The sequence below is a fragment of the Erithacus rubecula genome (assembly GCF_903797595.1).
Source record: "Erithacus rubecula genome assembly, chromosome: 3".
NCBI lineage: Eukaryota > Metazoa > Chordata > Aves > Passeriformes > Muscicapidae > Erithacus > Erithacus rubecula.
This window is the reverse complement of record NC_136689.1, coordinates 43,062,608-43,079,090: the sequence shown is the minus strand read 5'-3', so window position 1 is coordinate 43,079,090 and position 16,483 is coordinate 43,062,608. Positions and strand designations below refer to the sequence as shown.

Sequence of the window (16,483 nt, the reverse complement as noted above, 5' to 3'; positions counted from 1 at the left end):
GGCAAAGGGCAGAAACTGATGCACAGGAAGTTCCACCTGGACATGAGGAAGAACTTCTTCAAGCAGGTGATCACACACTGGAACAGATTGCCCAGATGGGTTGTGGTGTCTCCCTCACCAGGAATACTCAAAAAACAATCTGGATGCAATCCTGTGCTATCCTAGGATGGCCCAGCTTGAGTAGATTGACCAAATAGTCCCTTACAACTTGATCCATCCTGGATATTACTCTGCAGATCTCTATTACAGATACCAACATCCTGTCTTCTGTATGACCTGAAGCAACAGAAAGGTACAGAAGGTCCCCTACCAAACAAACTGTGGAGCAGCAAATGACAAGTATCAAAGTTATATGCTTTCCCCAGTACCACAGCAGTCACTATTTGTTAGATATTATGCCTTGGGTTTTAGCTTTTATACTTTTTAACTAGAGAGGAGTCTCCTACAGATAACACTCAATAAACTAACCAAGAAAATAAATCCACTAAGGTAAGTTTTTCAACTTTAAAATGCCAAAGCATCACTACTGGGTTAAGTGGTGATAAGGCTTCTCATCTCAGTTATTAACATCTATAATATGGGAAAAAAACACTGAGAGAAAAGGTGAAGCTTTTGTGAAAAGCTCTGGAAGCACTACACATTTTACATCTGCATTTAATTCTGCATTTCATTTAATATAGGCAAAGAAGTTATGATAAATTAATAAACTAATCATGATTTGAAAGCCATATTAAGATTAATCCATGCAAACTACAAAAGTAAACAATTAAGAGTGGATTGCTTGACTGCTACCAAAACACCTGTAACATAAAATCTAACTGATATGCAAACATACCACAGCCATACTTAAAATATCCTACACAGTAAAATGGATTTGTTTTCCTACAATATCTGTTGCACTAATTGATATCCCTCATCTCTCTTAAGAAATACCACCCATGAACATACAATCTAGATTTATCCAAGAACTAAACTTTCACTGAGAGAATCTTTCTGCAGGACTAGAAGGACAAAAGGTCTATTTTTAGAGGTAAGAAAATCCTTCCAACAGCAGTTGCCACAATGAAGCAGTATTCTCTATTGCTGCCAGATGTGAAAACAAATTTAATACAGTAAATCACTGTTAATTCAAACACTGACAGGAAACCCCACTGCAAATTACTGAATTTTACAGATTAGCAAGTAAATTAACAAAACAAAAAGCTAAAATAAATTTCTAAGACTCTGCCTTCCACATTCACTGTGACACCTGCAAAGTGCTTCCAACCCTGATTTAACCTTGAAAAGCAAGAATCATAAGATATACAACAATGAAGTGACATGTATAAAGCCACATGTCCCATTTCACTGAGACTTTGTGACGAGCTGTAGTTGACTGACACACAACATATGCCCTGTGCACTGTAAAAAGGGTTTCAGTAGCATGTTGTCTTTGGTTTGTTTAGATAACCATTTGTCAAGTGGTATAAAACAAGAGTAAAATAGAGCCAGAGCTGTAGAAAGCCTCTAAAAACCAAAGCAGCTGGGTTAATCTGTCAGGTGGGGGAGTTAATGGATTTGTTTGTTGACACTGGAACCTTCTCCACACTGTGCTCAGAAGAGGCTCTGCTGCAGACCAGTGTTCAGCTGAATTTTTTCTATATTGACACTGCACAACATGGAGATAACCTGGGCCTAGACCAATAAACACAAATCTGAAGTTCTGGATCATAAGTTTATACAAATAAAGAATGTTTATATTCAAGCATAATACATGGTCAGCCACTTTCTGGAGTTCAAGGGCCAGCCTCAGTGTTAGGTTTTGACTGCTGCTTCACTGATATTGGGATCCAAACTGGAGCAGTGTCACTGCTCCTTTAGTTTAAACTACAGAACCAGTTCATCTTCTTACAGATTCAGGATATCATCCAGCTAGCACAGACACCTTTTTGAGTTGCACTGAACTTATTATTTGAACAACATAATCAAGTTAAGCCACCACCTTTATGAACTAACTACAGCTCCCCACTTAACTATGCATGGAACCCAAGTCCACAGTATTTCCAATGATTTGCCTCTTTTTCACTTGTGATACTACCTTGGAGCAGAAATATGAAACCTCATCACTAAATATTAGAAAATAAGTGGTAGATGGAATAATCAGACTTACCCTCCTCTAGAGGTGAACTGATTTCTTCTCATTTGGGACTCAATTCATAGTTTCTGTGCTTGCAGTGATCAACACATGGACAATATTTGTCACTGACTTTTATATCAGGACCAGCTGATATAGTGAAAAACAACATCACTATTTTGAATCCTCCCCAAAGCTCTTTTTGAAACCTGATTGTGCTCCAAATCATGTACTGTGATTTAACTTAAATTCATGTCACGGTCTGACAAACAAATACCAAAGTACTTATGACAGCTAGATGCAAGTGCTGAGATAACTTCCAGAAAGGTACAAGCACTCCTGGGGATGATCTCTGAGGGGCAAAAGGATCAGTTCTTGTATGGGGGGAAAAAAGGAATCAATGCATTTCAAGATTAACAATGGTTAGAAAATAGGTACATCTCTGAAATTTGAGGTATTTCAGGTCAGTGCTAGTTGCATTCCTGTCAACTGCACTTAAATCATACACTACACATCCACGCTGTAGCAATTACTCTTGATGGCACAAACCAGCATTTTTCATTTTGGACTACCCTGAGACACAAAACCCTGTTTTTACAGCTGAAAAGGGCCAGAAGTAAGCCCCATTAAAAACATCTTCTGTCCCATAAGTAATGCCTAGTAAGCAAAGAAGCTCTCATATTAGTTTCAGAAGAGATAAAACTCATCACAAGAGCAGAACAGAAAGTTTATTCCACTAGTTATAACTGTATTTTGCTCCCAAGAAAACAGATTATGTACTGTCTTCCTCTAAGAGCAGAAAGTTGGTTTACAACAGCAGAACCACTTATTGTTCTGCATAGAGACAGGTGGAGGGTGCTGGGGAAGGGACTGCTTTGTTATTAAAAAACCCCAAAGATTTCAGGCTATTGCCTGGCTTCAAGACTCACTCAAGACAGTGGGAATGCTATGAACTTTAATGGCCTTTGAATGAGACTATGCTTCAGACTGCTATGACAAGAAGCTATTACATTTCACTTTTTACAGAAAATTACCTCAGCACCCTTAAAACAGACTTAATTCAGAAACTATGGCTGACCCATTTATTCTTCTCCATCAGTAAGCAGCACATTTTGCAAGGAAGCGTCCTTCTTGCTCCTTCTGCTACACAGCAGAACTTGAGCTTGGGTGTTCAGCAAGAGAATAGGATAGAGTTGCCTGCCTGCCAGTCAATGCCAGCAAAACATAGGAAAACTACTTAATTGATTGCCATCAGCCAACAGGGACAATGCCATTGAAAGTGCCTCATCAAGATTAATCTTCACAGTACTCAGCTCCACTCCAATGGGTGATGTTTTATTTTGCCTTGAAGAATGTGTATTTCATTTCCTATGGTAGTGCTTTATATCTTAAATCAACCAGTAATAGTAACAACTCCAATAATACCAAATATCAATATTAGTTTTTTCCTTTTATGATCATCAGTGGATCAAAAGGTAAATGAAGCACAAAGGTAATAAAAGGTAGCAAGAGATCAAGAGATTTTGTTTCTTTTACCCAGTTCTGTGGCTAATTGGTCAGTAAAAACTTGCTAGATGAGACATTTTACTTCAAAATATGTATATGTACATGTATATGTATACATGCTGGTGAAATTTAATGCACATTGGCCTGGAAATTTATTGTGTTACTATTTCCTGAAGAGTATGTATAAGATCTAAAAATCTCTCATTCTTATAAGATGCTGATATTACCTTTTGACCAATCAAGCCACTGCAGTTTTTATACCCTCTTCATCTATGATAAAGCTTCTAAGGTAATTCATTAAACTGCTTTCCACTACAGTGTGCTTTATTAATCTATCTTCAGGACACAGAATGCCAAGCATAATGCTTATAACAGAAAATGAAGTTTTAAAAAAATACAGTGTGGCAATTTTTACAAGATCAATTAAAAAAAATAAATAAAGCACGTTTTAACTCAAAGTTAAATAGCAAACACATCATAATCAACAGCCTACAATATGAGTGACAGAACTTACTGGTGTATCAGACTCATATGGGAGGTTTTCCTCTTGGGTTTCTGTAAATTCACAAAATTTTGGATACAGGCATCTTTGACCAATCTCTCAAAGAGATGCTCAAAACTCAACCACTGCTTGAACTCTTATCAGATTACACTGTATTTAGCCCATCTGTAAAATTGCCTGGTTTTATCATAAAGGTGAAGTTTATTTGGTAAATTGAGGAATAGTGTGGTGTGCTTTACCAAAATATAGCAGTCATCGTCCTCATCCTTTAAGCCCTAAAAGCTGCTTCTGAAAGTAAGCTGCTATAAATCTCTGAGTATAAGAAACCTGGAGGTGTTTTATTCTCTGGCTGTCAGTGGTTCACAGGTAAGCCAGAAGCCTTTATTATCTCTCAAGATCTGTCTAAAAAAATAACCTACCTGAATCCAAAAGGAAGATGAATAAAGCATTCCACAGGAAGGCAGCATTAATCTGCTCAAACAATTGAATGGGTTTTCTCAATGAGAAAAGCCATCCCTGTGGTTTTCATGGAATTATAGTCAGCTAGTTTCTTTCAACTTGTCCAGCTTTCCAAGGGCAAGTTAAGGTGGTTTACACTGCCAAACCACGGTTTTCAGTCTTATAACAATAGGGCATGTTAATGTTGGCAGCAATACAAAGGAGTCGCATTTTCATACCAAGGTACTGTTTATGAACAATAGTGCACTTCAGCCTTTCTTCATCATCACCCATGCATACTTCGGGGATTTCTTTCCTTTATTTAAATACAACCCATTCAAGTGTTCTGTTTACTGCAAGCATGAAGTGAGAAAGGTGAGTTCCTACTGTGTTCATACACTCGGGTACACTCTATGCAATGCACTCAGATGTATTCATCAGGTTAGCGTGGAAGGAAGAAACCAACTCAGGAAAATAAATGAAAGTTCTAACTCAGTTTTCTAGATCCAGACAGCACTGATTCACATAAAGACAAAAAAAGCATTACCCTGCCTGAAAGGACAATATTGTGTCATTTGAATAGGCAGCAGGTCCAAGAGGCAAATCCTGCCACAGGGTGCAGTGCTCTAAGTATGTCTTACCTCTGTGAGGACAACTACGGTGGAATTGACTTGTGTGCATTCTCAGCACTGGCAATTAATGTATCACAGGTATTGAAAACGCTACTCCCCGGGTTCTGACTGCACTGTGCTAAGTTACCTGACAAATTGCCTGGAAGGCTACAGGAGAGGCAAGTACCTTTTTAGATGCTTGGTCATAAGGCATCAGTAAATACGCTCTGATACAATCCGATACCTGAGTAACGATGGGTAAGGCATTAGCCTGAAGGGCTATGTATAAGATACAGATTTTTCTGCTTTTTGAACAGCTCTGTTCACTTTCTAAAGGTAGAATTAAGCGGCGAACCCTACTGTTTGACGTTTAACAGCAGGGGCTACGTCAGTCGTCTCGATGCAGTTTACAGAGAGCAGCTATCACCATAAATAAGCAACTATAAAAATCTGTCCAGTTTTGTCCACCAAAATCAGAAAGACGTCTGGTAATATGAAAACTAGACTAACTATCCCTCCATTCTCTCTCTCTAGCCTTCCAGAAAAGGCTTACAAGAGGAATGACCAAAAGCCTTTATTGCTAAAATCTTAGCTGTGCCTATTCTAAAAAACTCCTGGCTCCATAGCAAGGCAGCTACCCACATTTTCAAAAATGCGGGAAATAGTCAAATGGTAGGTACGAGGCAAAAAACATAATTTGTCAAAATAGATTGCTAGTTACAGTTAATGTCCCCGCAAACACTCTCGAGGAGGAACACACACGCTATAAGGCATTTTGCAATCTAATGCGGTTACGCTTGCCTGAAACATAACACAAATCCCAGCACAACACAGGCTCCTACTTAATTAGATTCCCTAAGAAAAGTCAGTCTGAGCCATATGGTATTTTCCTCAGCAGTTACGATAAACTGACCTTGATACTAGGAAAACGCACGCTGCTTCTATCGGAGGCATAAATTACAAGCGCAGCGTGGCGGGATGCTCCCATGAAACGAGGACAGCGGCAGCGCCACGCTGAAACCCTCCCCGGGCTCCCGGGGAAGTTGATCAAGAGTAAAACACTCCGACGATAATGATGAAGATGATGATGCACTGCAGTGACAGCGCTCCAACAGACACGCGGCCAGCAGAACACCACGAAGCGGCTCAGACATCTGTCCGCTAATTAAAGCGCAGCTAATGCCGCGGAGCAGCGGCCGCCTCGTCCCCGAACGCCGCGGAGGGCGGCGGCCCCTCGGCCACCAGCCCGACCCCGACCCCGGCCCCGCCCGACCCCTCCCAGCGCCGCGGGGCCACCGGCCCCGGCCCCAGCCCGGCTGGCCCCGACGGGCGATGCGGCCCCGCACCTCGGCCCCGCAGCGCCGGCCGGCCCCGCAATGCCGCGGCAGGGGGACCCCAGCCCAGCCCAGCCCAGCCCAGCCCGGCCGTACTCACCCCCGGCCAAGTGCGAGGGCTGCACCACAATGGCAGGCGGGCGGGAAGCGCTCCAGCTGGGGCACGGGCAGAGCCTCCGCCGGCGCTGCGCCCCGTGGCTCAGGCACGGCGGGGTCTGCGGCTGCCCCGCGCCGGCCTCCGGCCACCGCTGGGCACAGGTGCCCCGGTCCCGCTGCGCTGCGCACCGGCCGGCTCAAGGCGAGAGCTGCTGTCTCCTCCTCCTGCCGCTGCTGCTGGTGGTGGTGCCGCTGTTGCCGCCGCTACTGCTGCTGTCGCTGTCGCCGTCGCCTTCAGCCCGCCCCGCCGGACGCGCCACCGAGTGCTGCCGCGGTGCCGGCGGCGGCAGCTCCCGCCGCGCACCGGCACCTGCCCGGCGCCGCCGCCAATCGCCGGCAAGGGGCCGGGCGGGGGCGGGGGCGGCGCGCCCGGCAGGGGCGGGAGCTGCGCGCACCTCCGCGCTCCCGCCGCATCCATCCCCAGAGCTGCGCCCCCGGCAGGCGAGCAGCGGGCTCCCGGGGCCGCCGCCGCTGTCACTGTCACACTCGCAGCTGCCGGGGGTCACCTGCGGCCCGTCCCCCGCTGGCCGGGCGAGGCAGGGGGAGGCACAGGTGCAGCGCCTGTCTGCGCCCTGCCGCGGTGCGGTGGCGAGTGTCTAGCTAAGGAAAAGGGAGGCCGGTTGCTGGGAACGGGCGAGAATTCCATCCGTATGGATGCGGCGCACCGGGCAGTCATAAGGAAGGTGCGGCCTGGTCAGTCACTCAGCTCATCTGTGAGTCACCGCTGTAACGTGGAAGTGCTTTTTTCTGTCCTGAATCACTGCAGATTGTATTGTATCAGGGTGATTAGTTTTCCCTTGGCATTATTTTTTGCTCCTTTTTTTTTTCCTCCCCCATGGTTGCTTAACTTCATTTTTAAATAGCTGCAGCTGTTCACTGCAAGGTATGGATTTATTTGATCTCAGCTGAAGTGCTCTGTCAAGACAGATGAATTCAATAAATTTTGGCACGTTTTCTAAGAAAATATTTTCTGGGAGAGTATTTTTGTTTACACGGATTTCATGGTATTACAAATGAAATGGTATAGGAACTGTTTACCTCTATGCTAACCTACACTTGCCTGTGTTAGTAAAATGGGTGTCACTCTGTGAGGCAGACATCACATTCATTTTAAATGTGTATGCAAAAAACAAACAAAAACAACTTTATGGACTACTCTGCATCAAACATCATTTGGTATTTCCCAAACACATCTATAGGTAAATGCATGTCTCAGTGTTTCACAAATTGGAGAAACTTCTTACTTCTTTAAATAAAAACAAGAAAAAGAAGCTGTCATTTTCAGCAGTAACATTGTTTCAAGAGCAACATGGCATGGCAACAAATCAAGGATTGACTTAACAGGTCATATATTGCCTGTGTTTGAAGGGTGATCAATAACACACTTGAGCACTTTTAATAATTGAAAAAACATCTGGATAGAAACCCCTCTCCAATCTTCCAGCTGAAACACTGGAAGAATAATGTTTTAAAGTCAGCCACCAATACCATAATTCTATAATGGTTATGATTATACAACCATGAGGTGAAACAGATGAAAGTGTTTGAGATCCTGCTCCTCACGCTCAAGCTACTAAGCTAATATTGAGTCCAAGAGTAATGTCTCACCTTGCCTCAACATTCTGCAATTAGGTACACAGAGAGTTTTTTTTTTCCTTTCAAGGTAATATCTCACATTCTTCTCCACTGGAGATAAAGCATTGGACTTGAGGCTCTTCCATTCCACACCAGTACAACAATCAATATGTTTCTACATGTTTACATGTAAATCAGTATATTTTTACATGTTTGCATTTACATGCTTTTACTGTACTCCATGGGGAAGGTATTAATCTGTAGCACAGCTAAGCCAGCCTGACAACTGACAGTGTCACTAAAAGAGGGGAAAGGCAACAAAGCAAAAGTTAAGAAATACTGTAATCGCCTTGTGGATATTGTGCTGGACTTCTCTATTTGACTTTACCCCCACCCTACTTGTTGGATGCCCTATTTGTCCTCATCACCAGATTTTGGTGTCTCACTTGGAGAGAAATCAACTCCTCTTTGCATCTGTAGGAAATATTTTTGATGGATGACATTCACAGTAAAAAAACCAAAAACAAACAAACAAACAAAAAAACCAACTACAGAATAAATACAAAAAAACCCCAAACCTGCATAAAATCTCTTTTTCACCCTTATAGGTCAAATCATAAGGGATAAACTGAGATATGCCACTTTCCCTGCAATCTCATGAGACACAGCCATTGACTAATTTAAATAACTATCTAAATAAGCATGTGGAATAAACAGAAGGAAGAGAAACTATGCAGCCAAAGATAAGTCCCTAGTGGTGGCATGGGAATTTTTACTCCAAGAGCAACCAACACATGCCCAAGCACCTTCCCACACAGTGCCTGACAGCTGCAGAGAGGAGCAGGACACTGAGAGGTGCAAGGGATACTGGCAGGAGTGAGCAGTCATCAGGGAAAGAAAACTGCCCTGCATTCTTGTCTCATATCCTATAGCTCTGAAATTCCCAGTTCTCCATATATTCACAACAGTTAGGTTAAACTACAGACCCTGCAGTCTTTCAGTGATAATAACCTCAGTGTGGAGAGAAGCAAAAAAAAGTCAGATCCAGGAAAGGCATCTGTAGTAACAGAACCATGTTGCTATATGGTGCTGATTAGGCAGCAGCATGGGAAAAATCTTGTAAAAAATGGGAGGCAGATCTGGTAATAATGGGGTGCAGGACAAGAAAATAATGTGTTTTCTTGGTGGCAAGTTTCTCTTGTCACAATACAGCCTTTTTCCATAAAGAAAAAAAGTCATCCAAATGCAGACTGAATTAAGCAAGCTGATATTGCTTGGAATGCTCAGCACTAAATCCAGTAATGCTTGTGGCCACAAACAGGTGACTCTTCAGGCTGTCCCCAAGCCTGTGTAACCAGCTGGCTGCACTGGTGTAAGGAGGTCAGGGCAGGCTGCCAGGACCTGTGGGACCTGCCTTAGCCTGACAGCAGCAGCTCTGGGTAGGAGGTCCCAGTCTATAAAGAGAGTGCATCCATGGAGTGGGGCTACCAGCCACAGGAAGATGTTTGGAGCACAGCTCACATGATCAGGAGTTTTGGCCATTTTTGTACAGTATATGATTGTTACAAAACCTTCAAATAAATTGTTTTTTGGGAAAATAAGATTTTTGCTGGTTTGGTATTCCATCAGAGGACACACAAGGGGATGCAGAAATATGATGTTAGCCAGTGTGTACAGTCATGCTGGATTGTTCATTGACAATCACAGACCACTCCAGGAGGACTTTGTGAAGTTTGCTTTCTGAGTGTCCCAACCTTCTTGATAAAAGTAGGGATTTTATGAGGGAAATTGGAGATGAAAATGTGGACAGTACCTGCTGAAAAGCCACCAGCTGCTGTGTCAGCCACAGGGGCCAGTTATGAATTTATTCCAGCCTACTGATTCCAGGTATCTCAGGGCAGCAAGGAAAGACAGTAATAAGTAATTAAGTTTCTCTTGCTTTCAACTGACCTCTTAAGGCCTCTGTCTTTTCACAAAGTGTAGTTAACAATTTTATGGTAATAACTTGGAACTCATTCTAAGCTTTTATCTTAGAGTCTTAAAGAACTTCATAAACATAAATCCTTTTACAAAGTGTCTATGCAAAACATGGAGTATTGTTATAAATAAGTCAAAATAGTTCAGTTATTCATTGCCATAAGAAAATTAGTGAGAAAAGAAAGAACTGAAAAGAATGGATACATTTTTAACAGCACTTAGTATGTATGGCATAACATTTGATATTGCACTTTGCCATGACTTTCCTTTGGAGATTTCAGCAGCCATGCTCCCTGCCCCACAAGCCTCACAGTGTATGAGGAGCTGATAAATGCTAAGTGTGAAAAGAGAAAAAGGAAAGCTGAGAGAAGACAGGATTAGGGTTATATACCTACACTAGCAAAGGAGACACCTTGAGGAAGTTTTGGGATTTACCTAGCAGCAGCAGAGTTTAGGTGAGCTAACACCTTGAAAAGACACTAACTTACCAAACTCTCACAACTGGGATGAAAACAGTTGCAGACAAACTGTAACTAATACAGAAAAACAATTCATTACCAGTGTGGGGACAGAAAAGGAAGAGTTTTTTGTTTTATTATGGTTTTGTGCTCAATGAAAAGGCAACAACAGGAATATGAGTTAGTAAGAGAGATGGTAGAGAAAAAACATATGATACATAATTCTTTCCACAATTATTGGAAAGAATGGGAATTATCAGAATGGAAATAAGTTGCAGAAGAGAACATGATGCTGCTGTATTGCTGTTACTGTAGATTTCCTCATTCTTTCAGGGTACATAAATGCAAGCTTGAAGGTGTCTGCTTGAAGCTGCATGCAAAGAAATGAAGACTCTTTTAGTGCTCTTCCCTGATGACTGCCACCAAACGGGCATGGGTGAGGACAAGATGAAGCTCCTACATTTCCACAAGTAAAAACAAAATTCTTAAATAGGTGTGGTGACTTCTTCAATTGCCCTGAAGAATTGGCAGTGTCTGAAACACATGAAATAAGTGTCCTTCGTCCTCAGGGGGTGGTTTTTTTTGTTTCTTTATTTATTTTTTATGTCAGTCTTTTTCTCCACTTAGCCCCACCTTTCATGCAATAACTCCTTAGTCATCAATCCAAAGGGAACTAGCAGCAGGAGGGATGTGGTCCACTGGTGCTTTTCTTTAAAGTGCATTTATGTCCTGGGCAAAGTGGCACTGAGGATGTGGTAGAATCTTTAGTATGGCTCAGCTCCACTCTCTTCTTCACAACTTAAAAAAAATGAGGAAAAGTTCTGTGGTGCCCAGGGGAGGAATAAGAAAAACTTTGCAAGTCTCCAGCTAAATAGGAAAATGCTCATATTAAGGCAGATTCGACTTCACAGATTCAAGCACTGAACAAACAGGAGAGAGTGTTGGTTTAGCTCTTGATCTCTTGTGTTTAGTGGTGTTTTCTTTCAGCTTCATTTGATTTCTTTGTACCAGAATCAACAGACAACTGTGAAATTTTGGGTTTAAAACAAACCCATCTAAAACTATTATGACTGCAGCTCTTTTTGGGTTCATTGCTTCAATTCTCTAGTCATCAGGAATTTTTTATTTTATTTAACACCTCTGATACCTAGAGCCAAACTACAAGAACACATTCTAGAAGGTTGTTTTTCATAAGAAGACCTATTAAATGCTTTCCTTATTCAAATAAATTGATGTTTTTCATTTTTTGAAGTTATTAAAATCTAAGTTGTCATCAACCCAACTGCCTTTGGCTAAAGCTGATAAATGATAGTGATAGTTTTAAATGCTTTTCTATCCCTTATAATAACAGTATATATAAAAACTATCCTCAGATGCATAGAGTATACACTATATAATTCTGTGCTTGTATTTTACAAGCAAAACCACAGCAATAATGTAACAAATCCTCATGAACAGATCCTTAAAAATCCTAGGCAATACAAAACCAGTGAATTCCTTTAAGGAAGATTAGTCAAAATTAAAATACTTTATATTTACTTATTATATTTTGGTACATCCTGAATAAAGCAGTTTTCAGAAATCCTTTTTTTTATTATTTTTAAATTTTTTTTAGAAACCCTAATCCTGACAGTAATTTCTGAATAGAAATGAGGTCAACCATTGAGAACCAGATCACCAGAATTTTCCAAACAATTGTTTGAGGATATAGAATTTAACTATTTCTGAGTCAAAGAGAAAATTCACCTTTTCAAGAAGTTTGCTCACTTTTTTCTCCTTCCCATTAGACTACTGGATGGAAATAGGTACAATTTCATCCAAATTTACAAAACTTTTTGCAGCCATCTTGCATTGAAGTCCTTTATCCTGTGATATTAATCTGTTCAGGATCAGTAGCACATGGCTGAGGAAAAATGGATGTTGTGAAAATGTCTGGTGACAGTGAGGTGAGCTCTTTGCTAATGACACAGGCTGGTTCATTAATGTTTCTGAGCCATGTTGGTTAGATACACTGACTGGTAAGGTTTACCCCAGAGCAGTAGTAGCAGATATTCTGAGAATCTTTTCTCCATTATACATCTAACAGAGATGGACATTATAATAAAAATTACCAAGCAAAAGCTATTTCCACAATGACTCTTTCAGAAAGATAGTTTATCTGTTCCCAAGCCCAAAGCTTAGTGACAAATGCAGAGCAGCAACAGCCAAAGCAATTAAAAGGAAGTTGCCTACCAGCACCTCATTCCAGAAAAGGACTGAGTCGAAGTATTGTGAAAGTAGATGTGTTGGATGCTGGCACATCTAATCGTGTTACTGTTTGACATATTCTTGCACAACCTCTCACATGCCTTGATTATGCTCAGTACCCTTTGAGCTTGTTCTGTACAAGCACATAGAAAATACATTGTGCTTGTTTCAAAGAGCTTACCCCATGAATGCTTTAATTCCTCTCCCTGGATTTTCTTTAATCAGTTTGTTATTTGGTATTTTCTCACACACAAAGTAAAATTCTTGTCATTTAATTTCCCCCCAAAAGAGCATGGGATATACTGGAGCAGGATTATATCTGTCACAAGCTGCAGAAATGACTGCGTGGTTTTATTCAAATCAAATCCTCCAGGGATTGTCCCAAATACACACAAGTTTCTTTTTTCTGCCTTGGGACCTCAGATCAGCCGTTTTACTTTTCCATCTTGTTTTAAAGGTATTGTGTCTGACAGGACCATGTCACTTCACCTTGCATTGTCCTTGCAGAGGGCTGCAGGCACTGCACAGATGCACTCTTCTTCTGTAAGACCAGCATCAGCCCTGCAAGACTTATTCCTTAACTCCTTCCACTCTTCCCCAACTAACGACAGCTAGACTTCAGGAAATTCTCATTTTTATAACTCCTATGAGAACCACCTTTCCAGTGAGCAAACTGACATATGCCAACCCTCCACAGACCCAGGCCCAGATGACATATGTCCTCTTTCCCTGCTCAGCTCTGAAACTCTCAGCTCTCAGACCAGTAGGGTGTGTCACTCCAGACAAATATTTATTCACTGAGCTTCATTTCCTTATGCAAGTTCCTGGTGAATGTATAAAAATACAGTCACTAGAATTTTAAAACCCAGAATACCCACATCTATTAATTAAGTTTATAAGGGGACAGACCAGTCTAATTGCAGAGCTCAAACTGTTTATTTTCCTTTGGGAGCCAGTTATTGTTGTTTTCCTAGGTGGCATCTTCACTTTAGGCCATGGGGTAATGAAGACAGATGAGTAAATAGCACATATAAGATATCTGTGAATCATTAACAAAGTCATTAAAGCAATTATAGATAATTTTTTACTGAGATAGGATCTAGCACAGAGAATAGTTAGTCTTATTGGGTCCAGGCCATCTGTGATACCAGGAACAGAAAGTTCTGCAGCCAGATCTTAACCCAACAACCTTTTAGATTCACTTTGAAAGCCCTCAGTTATTTTCTTGTGGTCATTCTTATGAGAAATTATTCTGATGCACTGGCTCTTTGCTGATAAGCACCTCTGTGTCAGGAAAGATGCCTGTGGCCCTCACAGCAGGACTTGGGAAGGGTCACAGGGTGGCTGCCCAGGTGGGCAAGCATTAGTCTCTGACTGTAAATAAAAAGTTGTAGACCAATGCTTTTCTTTAAATACACCTAGGAAGAGCATGGCCAACAACAGCCTTCCTGGGCAGGTGAGTTTTCCATGTGCTGGTTGGTACCAGTGTGCTGCACACGTGCTACCACATTCCCTGTAACAAGTTGGCATTGTTTGAATCTTCTCTGTATGCAAACCCTTTTAGAACACGCCTCCATCAATGGGTAAATAAGCTGTTACAGCCATCACTGCTTGATGACTTGATTTCTGGAAGGGCAGATGGCCAATACCTCTTACTGGAGATTTCAGCCCATTTTATTTCAAGTGCTCCTGGTTCTGTAGCTTTATCACCTTGTGTCTGAACAGCAAAGCTGGAGTGGTCCTGAGGTGGCATCTGAATTGCAGCCTCACTCCTATTACCACACCTGAGACAGAAAAGTGAGAAATTTGCTCTCCTTTAAATGAAACTACCTTTGGTGAAGGTCATTAATATTTATTTTTCTCTGAAATGGTTTGGAATATAATCCTTGAAAACACAAACCTACTATTATATATTGCTGTGGTAGAAGAAACAATAAGGTTTCCACAGCAACTATACGTAGTGACCCAATACCATGAGCACTATGTGACTTCATTACTTCTAAAGTATTTGATGGTCTGTATTAAATGGCATTAACAGGAATAGTTTCAGTTACACTTTAATACCTTGTTGATGCACTTGATGCAAATAGCTTTACCACAAGCTGTAACTCTTTGAAAAAAAAAACCAAACCAAACCCTCAAGCAGAATAGCAAATAAATTGTCAAGCCAGTGTTGCTGTAAGACTATAGCTTTTATGTCTGTGGTTCATTTGTTTCACTTGCAGCTATATTGCCATTTCTTACAACTTAATCTTACCTCTACTACATGCATAAACATTTTAAAACATCTCCACATGAAGTGCCAAAGAATTTAAAATTACTCTATTTTCAAAGGCATTGTCAGGGTTCTTTACTTGGTGGTAGGGGATATTTTGCCAGTGGAGAAGTGAAAGGTAATGCAAAGGGGTAAGCAGAGAAAATTCAGGATCCCTATAGACCCTAGACACAACTTTATCTGTGAGATGAGGTTCTCTGAACAGAAAATGGGGAGGATAAAAGGACAGAAATACATAGTGTTTTACCAGCTACCTGAATAATAAAATTCCTTCAGTTTGTTGACCAAGTGCAGCTCAGGAGCAGGGCATGAGCACCAGCTTTGGTGGTCAGCTCTAGGACCTCAACATTCATTCCCACTTGTTGATAAAATTATAGGGAGCCAAATGCACATGCACATGGAAGTTGATACCTCACATCTCAGGAACTCAGGGAAAGAGAAATAGAAAGTATAAATGAAGTACAAAATAAGTACATCAGTGGACTGTGTTCAGTTGTTAAGGGGGGGAATCCGTTCTCCTAATCTTCACTGGAGCATTAACTAAATTTAGACCAAAGATCCTGCCATTCTAATAAAGAAAGGTCTGTAGATTTCAGGAAATCTGCTAAAACTTTTCCCAATAGATTGTAGTTAATATGGCATCTTAACCAAGAGAGTTTTTGTGTATGGATACACACAGGAGTGGTCTTTCCAGACTCCTTCAGTGTCTCTTTAAAGTCACTAGATTAAGAGATAAAAATCACATAATCTCCAATTTTCCCATCTCTGCTTATACTGTGCCTGATATCTTACGAGAGATGGTACTATAATAATAAGTAATGAGAGAGGCTATAGTCAGTGATTCCTGTAGGCAGAAAATAACCTCCCACCTTTCCAACTTCCCTTCTGTGACCATGTTATAACTTGTGTCTTACTTTGCAGGACTACTACTCATATATGGGACTACTTAAATTTATTTCAAGTAAAAGTTATGTGAAAAGCTGGTTTCATCAATAGAAGAAAAAAAGCAGCAATGAAACAGCCAAGGTTCTGGTTGAGACCAGTTCATCAATCAAAAGCTGAACTTAGGTAAGACAAAATTGTAAAGATGTATAGGAAAAAAAAAATCCTAAAAACATTTCCAAGAGCTCTCAGTAGTAACAAATTCTCATTTTACAGGAGTCACACATCATTTTTGGAGAGGTCACACCATTGTTTTCGACCAAAGTCTGATTCCTCCCTGGCATTCCACTCCAGAATCACAGGATCTCCTTTTGTCTAAGAAGCTCCATCCCAAAGCAGTGAACAATAT

The 16,483-nt window shown here is 41.2% G+C and overlaps 2 protein-coding genes across 6 annotated transcripts in view; one reads left to right on the top strand and one right to left on the bottom strand.

Annotated features, from left to right (window-relative positions):
- MYRIP (myosin VIIA and Rab interacting protein) overlaps nucleotides 1–6,982 on the bottom strand; it is a 201,264-nt gene extending 194,282 nt beyond the window's left edge. For all 5 annotated transcript variants that reach the window (XR_013773557.1, XR_013773558.1, XM_079299932.1 and 2 more), the window contains exon 1: nucleotides 6,605–6,982. The gene's annotated coding sequence lies outside the window, so the exon portion shown is untranslated. The remainder of the gene's footprint in view (nucleotides 1–6,604) is intronic.
- LOC306798945 (transmembrane channel-like protein 2) overlaps nucleotides 5,425–16,483 on the top strand; it is a gene marked incomplete at its 5' end in the record, with an annotated part of 137,372 nt that continues 126,313 nt past the window's right edge. The window contains 2 exons of the mRNA XM_079299352.1: nucleotides 5,425–5,428; nucleotides 6,364–7,353. Of these exons, the coding sequence (XP_079155478.1) occupies nucleotides 5,425–5,428; nucleotides 6,364–7,353 (994 nt within the window). The remainder of the gene's footprint in view (nucleotides 5,429–6,363; nucleotides 7,354–16,483) is intronic.